This window comes from Drosophila hydei, unplaced genomic scaffold (assembly GCF_003285905.1).
Source record: "Drosophila hydei strain 15085-1641.00,03,60 unplaced genomic scaffold, DhydRS2 tig00000001-arrow-pilon, whole genome shotgun sequence".
NCBI lineage: Eukaryota > Metazoa > Arthropoda > Insecta > Diptera > Drosophilidae > Drosophila > Drosophila hydei.
Window position 1 is genome coordinate 13,412,526 of NW_022045643.1, and position 8,634 is coordinate 13,421,159.

General features: G+C 40.7%; 1 protein-coding gene across 1 annotated transcript; it reads right to left on the minus strand.

Moving 5' to 3' along the window:
• Window positions 1-657: 657 nt before the first annotated feature.
• Window positions 658-1,124, minus strand: LOC115483740 (probable splicing factor, arginine/serine-rich 6). The gene has a single exon (XM_030225946.1). It carries the CDS (start codon window positions 1,039-1,041, stop codon window positions 658-660), a length of 384 nt encoding a protein of 127 aa, XP_030081806.1. The 5' UTR covers window positions 1,042-1,124.
• Window positions 1,125-8,634: the final 7,510 nt, after the last annotated feature.

Genomic DNA, 8,634 nt, shown 5'->3' on the forward strand with positions numbered 1-8,634 from the left:
TATAGAACAGCAGTAACAACAATACGCAGATTTGTACTTTTATGTATGTGTACAACAACTTGAAATGCCGTCATGTGCAGTATGTGTGGCATTGTTTCGTTAAAACCCAAAGAGTTCCAACAATGAACCGTTTGCAACAGCAACAGCAACTGCTGCGTCATGCACTTGAAATACCAGTCAAGAGCAGCGGCAGCAACAGCGCAGTCGCCCCAAAATTGGCAGGAAAATGGTTTTTGGGGCCAATGTTTGTGTTTTTTTTACATTTTTATTTGTTGTTTTGAGTACTGAAAACAGAACAATGCGAATACAACAAATACAACTGCAAAACAAAAGCAATTGCGATGTTTGCAAATGTAATTACACACATGATTATCAAGAGTGAAGAGTGAAGCTGCCAGTTCGCCGGGGTTACGTCTACTTCTGGCTTTTTACTTAAAGCTGAATGACTTTCATTAAAGATACTCATATTTGTTCTGTATATAAATTGATTGCTGATATAAAATGAACTTACTTTATATTTCTATATGCCTATAATATATGAATGTGCGACCCCAAAGCTCAAACCCCCAATAAAAAAGAGAGTTGGTTTGTGATTAAAATTATTTATTTTTTTAATTTGTTTATTTACAGAGTGATAAAAGCTTTTTAGGCTCCTCCTCACTTAACTCTCACAGCCAGTGCCAATTGTTTGTGCTGCGTGTTTGTATGAGAGCGAGAGCGTGATCGCCCATGGGACCGCCCCCTGGAATGGCCGCGAGAACGGCCCCGAGAGCGGGAGCGATCTCGCTTGCGATCTCTTGCGACTGCAGAGCTTTTTCTTCCGACTGCAAACTCTTGATCGGAAGAGTCGGAGTCGGAATAGTCTCGACACCGACACTGGCTACGCTTTCTTCTCCTAAGGGATCGCCTAGTTTTTGAGCGTAGTTCTGTTAAATTTTGGCTCTCCTCCAACTCTTTCAACACATCTACAAGCAAACACTGTGCTTGATTAGCCTGTAGAATGAGTCGGCTTATCAATTCCCTATTTTCATCGCTCGACATGATTATATTGTATTTTGTTTCTTTAACGTATAACGCTCACACTTTCAATAAAACATACAATTTCTATACTCCCACTTGCAGCTCACGCATTCAACTGATAAAAAGCTCAAAGCCGACGCAGCTTTTATAAGAACTCGGCCAACGTTTGGTAAACGTTTACAAACGTTCGATAAGCTTCAACGCTACGATTGCAAACGTCTTTTCATTGTAGTAAACGTACGGTAAACGTTTACTCTAACGCTGAGTCATAGCAAATCGTTAAATTATAAACACAATGTTTCAAAAATCATGCCAAGTGCCATGACAATCAAAAATTGAATTGTAAAGCTGAATGTTTGATCGAATTCACAGTGGAAAAATCAAAATGCGTTTTTTGCTAACAAAATTAAATTTGAGAGCGAGACCGAGAGAGTGAGAGTGTAATCAATCATAGAATACCCTGTTGGAGGATTATTTTACTAAAGTTATCATTTAAGCTTAAAATATAATACATAATAAATTATACCAAACAGGTACATGATATCTGCCCTTGAAATGTACCTGACTACCTTTGCAAAAGTAAGTCAAAGGTTGCAATATAGTCTTAAATAAATTATGCCTGACTTGTTTTTAGCATTATTTTGATTGAATATTGTAAATTTTATTTACTAAATTACTTCAATAATTTTCATTATGAAAGTTAATTTTAATTTTATTTTGTACATCATAATTAATGATTTAACGTTAGCCATCTGAATACTAAACAATGACATAATATACCCCATGTACTAGCTCCTACCTAGGGCGCGTAAAAGAATCGCGACTATCGCGCACACAAATGGAATAAGAATGAATCGCAGCAGCCAATGCTCCAAGTAAGTTTTGCCATGAAATCCCTGGGAACTTCAATTGTCGACAGTCTCACTGAGCTGAGCACATTTTGCGCAGTGTAGGAATACGTGAGATGGTGCAGACCACGTTCATCCTGTGCTTGGCTCCTCAAGTAGCTTGAAGTTAGGAATTCATTGTTAGTTATGCGTTTTCATTGCTTGTTTTCTTTGCGAATTTCTTCCGACGACAACCATGGCCATGAAGCTGAGGACACCAAGGCAAACTAAACGTCTTTCATTGGATTTTGGCATGCCAGGCATCAGGTTTGGAATCACGACTTCAAGCAGCCGACAGCAAAACAACAGCAAAAACAATAACAACAACAATAGAATAGAATAGAAAGCAAGTAGCTGTAAGCCACCCTCAATCGCATTGCATTGCACGGCGGCAAGTCAAAGTCAAAGTGTTCGACATTATTTGAAATTCATGAGTGGCATTCTGTGCCAGCGCTTGCCCTGGCTCTCGCTGGAGGCTCCACGTCTTGTCTGGCAAATAAATTCAAGGAGCAGCAGCTGATAATGGCATACTTAGCCCCTCTATTCACATGTAACTCCGCCTTCAGCAGCAGCGGCAGCAGCAGCACCCACGCTTTTAATTGAACACGCACGCTAATTAAGACACCAATAGTTCTGGCTTTACTTTTAGTTTTAGTTGTTCGTGCTGTCGATTGTGCGTTGCTGCTTGGCTTATATTTGGTATTTGGCTGTGTAGCGCTTTGCTTCACAAACCAATTTTCGTTTCGCTCTGCTTCCTGTGGATTCTCATGTAACGCAATTATTACGCTAATTAACTGTTTAAGTTTATGCTAATTACGCGCGCGCAAGTCACCCGAAACATTTCCTGGCAAGCGTTCAATTAAAAGGTCGCCCAATGCCAAGAACAAGAGAAATAAAAAGCTTCAAGAACTTGTAACATATACGACGTATAGGCAAAGGCATATCACATTTCGCTCAACTGATAATAAATTCAATACAAATAAAATAGTTCCCATAATAAATTCAGGGCAATCCAATTAGGTTAGGACTATAGAACACATTTCGCTTACAGACTGACTGTAGCAAGAGCTTTATTGTTTTGATGAAGCGATTTTTTACCGAACATAAGTTATTATATGTTATATATACCATATATTTTCATCAACAATCAGAGTCTTAATAGCATTTTCAGAGTGCTGTGTGTGTAATGTGTAATGTAAAAGAAGCGCAGAATGATTAGAATATCAGCTACTGGCAGGGTTCATGGCATCTCCCAGTTGAGCCGTATCGACAAGAGCACTTTTACTTGTTATTGCGTAGAGTTGTGTTTGTGAGATTAATATATCGATATATGTGTAGTTTTATGGTTGAACATTCTGTCATTCTGTAATTTTAATTCATGCTTAAGCCCCTTAAAAGGAGCAGACTTAAGGACTTACATCGCTATAGAACAACTCCAAGACAACAACACAATTAGATTTCTTTATTTACTCATACTAAGCTGGGAGTACATCTAGATCCATTCTCATGTTGAAGAAATGCAATGCTTTTTAAAAAGAGTCTTAAAATTTTACTGCTTCCAACACTTAAACGTTTTTAACTATCGCAATTCATCATGCATTTACTTCGACACGACCGACTGCATAATACTCGTTCACAGTTCAAACACAGCTAAATTTCTACATGATGTACAGATGGACGGCCTTAAATACTCTCTATACTCCGTTAACGTGTATAGAAAAACACATTTCATAGTAAAACATGTGCTTATTGTAAACGTCACTTCTTTTATTCGAAACTTAGACAGCATCTTAAACTAATGCACTTACTCTCTCATCACTAAAACTCAAATCCCTCCAGCAGCTGCAGCCCCTCTGTGCCACGCAGCTCAGCCATTGCTGACGCTGACACTGGTGCCCATGGCAAGTAATACTTCATTCCTGGCATTCGCACGTCAGCGACAAGCGGAAACAGTTAGCAGCCATCATGGCTGCTCAGCCCGCATTCCCCTTGTCCACCTCCTGCTAATGTATGTGTGCACATGCATTTCTTAAAGCCAGTGACTGTGTGTGTGTATGTAATTATTGTAGGTCCAACGTCATCGTCGTGTTTGTGTCGACAACGCCGCCAACTTGTTTGCATACAAATTAAACTCGTCATTTATGCGCGCTCTCTCTCTCTCTCTCTCTCTCTCTGTCCCTCTTTCTCACTCTCTCACTTGCTCTCTTTCTGTACAGCCCTCTGTCTCCCTCTTTATCTCTGTCTCTGTCTTTCTCTCCCTCTCTCTTAATAGCTATCTCATACTCTCTCCCTCTCTCACTCTCTTAGCGCGCCCACTCAATAGCGCGCTTCGCTGCACACTGTAGATTAATTTATCATCTCGCTTTACAAGCATTCTATGAGTGTAATGAACTTTTAACAAGCAACTGCCACGCCCACAATACCCAACGCCCAACCATATACAGCCCGCCGACGCGTTAGTTTTTGCGCATCCAATTAGTTTTTGCAATTTTTCCCAATGATTTTATTAGCGCAATGCAAATATTGTTCAACTGCTCCACTACACATCCATCAACCGAAAAGGAAATAAAAAACATATTATATCTGTATACATATGCATACATAGATGTACTAGTTATGCTTATAGTTATGTGGAGATTCGAGGTGTGAAAGCCCCCAAGCCCAAAAAATTATTTCTGCTAATGGAATTTAATGTTTTATATAAGTTAGCTTAAAGCATCTCTTGCTGAATTATTAAATTCTTAACAAAAGACTTATTCAAGACAAATTCAACTGCAGACTTAATATTACTTATCGTTTTATAAATTTAAATGTATAAAATACTTTTATCAATATTCCGATAACAAAAGATATCCTCAACAACATAAACAATGAGACATTTACACACATAACACAAGGTATAAGATTTGTATACATACTATGGTGCATTAAATGTGTTATTATGTGTACAAAACTAATATTGTGTGGGAGATGAGAGCTGGTGGTTCTGCCAGCTTAACAAAGTTGAAAAACATAATTAAAGTTTTGCATGGCGCCGATCCTTTGGGACAAATGCCTGAAACCAGGACTAAAAGTTGACTAATGCGCGCAGCTTTCACGCGCCGAAAGGTAATTAAAATGCTAATAAACACTCGTTAAGTACATAATAACCCAGCAGGAGCCGCAACAGCAACAAGAACAACGTTAACGGCAGCAGGAATAACAGCAGCGCCCTCCCGATAAAGAAGACCCAACTAATGCGACTTATCTGCAAATTTACACCAGGCACGAGTCGGCAACACGTCGCACACTTTGCTCTCTACCAAAAATTTACTAAATTTATGTCTCAAATATTCACAAGCACACACACACAGCCTGCGACTTAGAGGTCGTTTTTTGGCAGCTCTCGACTGCGCTGGCTCTGGCGCACTACTCGACTCGGCTCGATACGACTCGACTCTACTACTCATACAAAAATTATTTAACAGGATCGCATTGCTTGTCATGCGTCCGACGTCGCCTCTAAAATATGAATTACAAGTGAGATTTAAATAAATTAGCTCACGCCCACACATACATACACAAGCATAGTCGATACACACACAAATAGCCACACCTAACTTGTCATACAAATGCATATTGTTAATCCTTTCAGCTCGTCCTTGTCGTAGGCCTTGTATTATTCCCATGAGTATATTAAACAAGCTCGCCTAACTAATGGGAATATATACACCTCTAATTAGAGATAAAGGGTGTCATATTCGCTCTTCCATGTGATTCTCATACACTTTACCCTCAAATATAATTAAGCTGTGGCAGAGTGTATCGAAAAAACTTCAAAGTGTGGATGAAAAAACGAAACATGTTTTCTATTTGATACACATTTATTAAAGTTTTGGTTTGTGTATGTTTCGTAGCCTTCAGCAACACCCTATACAAAAATAAATCGCACCTTTTAGCTTGTTTTATGCCCCAAACACTGAACTCAAATTTTAATTAAGTTTTTTTCAAGTACTTTCTGTGTTTCTGAAGCTGCCCAAGCCCTCGCTACGGTTCTGTGACCCTGCGCTCCACAAATTGCCAGCAATTTCTCACGCCCTTGTGGTTGTTTTTGCTGTTGTTGTTGTTAATGTTGCTGTTGTGGCTTCTGCTGTTTTGGTCAGCAGGAGGCGGCCGAGAACGTCACTATATAATATGTCGAATATGTTGGCCTTGCCCGGTTATTAGACACCAAGACCCAAGCCCATTATTAATTATGACATAAAAATGTAATAGGCCCCAGGATCGACCCTTAGATAGAGAGTGTCAAATATTGAGTGCACAGAGTGAGATTCCAAATAATGTTTCTCTAAATGACTGTGTGTGCTCGTATTTGTTTTGGCCAGCAACGGATGGTCAAGTGTTAAAGCTGGGCAAAATGCTTACATTATTCAAACTATTGTTGTGCATAAAATATGTGGAAGCATTGGGTGAATAGGAAAATGTCGAGTCAAAGTTTGCAACTTTGTTATACTAGTTGACGTTGTTATTGTTGCTGTTGTTGTGGAAAATGAGCAAGAAAATGCGCCCGTTACTAAATTTGCATAAAATGAGTGAATAAATGCAATAGAATGCTAAAGGCTGAAAGAAAAGTGCGCGACTGTTGGCACATAAACAAGCTGGCGATGAGCGAAGCGTCTCAAATGCCAACAGGTTAGCACCCCACACGCCCTCTTATTGTACAGCCACAGAAGTTGCCCCACGCACCCCGCCAAATGCTGTGGCATTTTGACAATACAGCGAAGCCAACGCTCACCTCGCAGTGGCAACAAAAACGAATTTGCATAAATAACAAAAACATATTTAAGCCACCTTCCACCTTCCACCTCCCAGCCCCGCATTACCGCATAACGGGATGCCAAAGGGGCAGGTTCAGAGATCGGGCTAGGCCAGGTCATGCTGGCCCGTAAGCTGGCAAACTTCCTTGGCAGCACTCGGGCTGCTTGTTACCTTCAGGACTTTTCTCGCCTCTGCTTCTCTCTTTCTCTCTCTCTCGCTCTATCTCTATTTTTCCTCTGTCCTTATCTATCTTCTTCCTTTTTTTGCTCGTTGTTTGCGCTCTGCATAATTTAGAGACACGCATCGAGCCGAGGAAGTTGCGTTGTCGCCTTGCGGACATCTTGTCTGCCTTGGTTAGTTGATTTCTTTTAGCCCATAAAAATCAGAAAAACGTCGTTCGTCCTTCTCCCGCTTTCAGCTTGTGCTCCTTTCCTCGTTTTTGATTTGGTTTTCTGTCTTTGCCAAATATGCATGCAAATATTGTTTGCAGAATGTGGCGCCAAATATTTGAAATAAGTGCAAAGCGGCAAATAAACGACAGCTAGCAGCCGGATCAGCAACAGGATATGCAAAAACGCGTTAAGGAATTTGCTTGCTTTCAAGTTTTCGTAGATTAAATATATACATACATGCCGTGACTGCAAGATGCTTGTATCCGAAAGAAACTGCAAAAACTGAAGCAGTCTTGGCTTTCGAATAACCACAGAATCCAGCTACACAGAAAAAAAATCAGTGAAATTAAATGAGACAACTTACATCCAAATTACAAATAATTAAATTGAAATTTCCTTTGAATATTCCATGATGTCGCTAACTATTATTAACGTTTGTACAAATTTTAAGTTTGATGTGACCTGCGCCTGTAATTGACTGCTCCTAAAGGTCATTTAATTTAGAAGCTTTTGTTAGACATAAGCGCTAGTTCCTCTATCAAACTAAACTAACGTCAATAATATAAAGGCTTATTTCTATGACACCAATGGTCTGGTTTGTGAGGCAGTAAAATTAATATTTAAATAAAACCAACAAGTTAATATTTGAGCCAATTCAAATCAGATTTTAGAGTCACATACGCATCGTCACTGAATGCCTGGCTGGGTGATATAGCTTCTCCGCTAACCAATTTTCGAGCTTACGCCTCTGTTGCTGAAGCTCTGAGCCTGCGGGACCCAATCAATATGCTCCGCAGACCGCAGTGCAGCACTCCGAATAGCTCGAAGGCAAAGCCAGCGATAATGTTGCTGTTGTGCGCAAAAACAAGAACTGCAACGGCAACTGACAACAGCTAGAAAAACCGCAACAGCAGCTGGGACAGCCAGGACAGGCGGGACAGTTGGGACACGGCCAGGACAGCCAGAATGTGTCGCAAACAGGAGGGGAGGGATGCTGCAAAGACTGTTAGAGGAAGCAATAATTTAATTCTGCATTGCAAATGCAAACAAATTTCGTTGAGCCGCAGAGAAAACTTAACCGCAACGCGCGACAAAAACGCAGCGGAAGACAACACGAAAGCGCGATGCCGGCGGCGTTGAAGAGCGCGACGAACAGGATGCCACGGTACGAGGAACTGTGGCAAAAGTGAGCGAGTGTTTATTTTATAGTCGCCACGGAGTTGGCTTTCCCCGTTTCCCGGCAGCTAACCACCAAACGCTTTGCTCTTGCTGGATTGCCCGCATCCATGCCGCCGACCCCCGCCATCGGTCTGTTATTATTGAAGAATTATTACGCGGAGTGGCAACAGAAGCTGCCAATGCAGGCGATGCCATCCCCATGGTTGCCTCCAAGGAACGACTAATAGCGCAAGGCACCCGCACAATATTCTTGTCGATGCATTTCTGTTTTTTAGATTTATATATTTGCGCATAAAAACTGAGTGCAAAAGTTTTGCATATTCATGGCGCTTTAAATGTCGACGGCAGCGCCGTCTGAA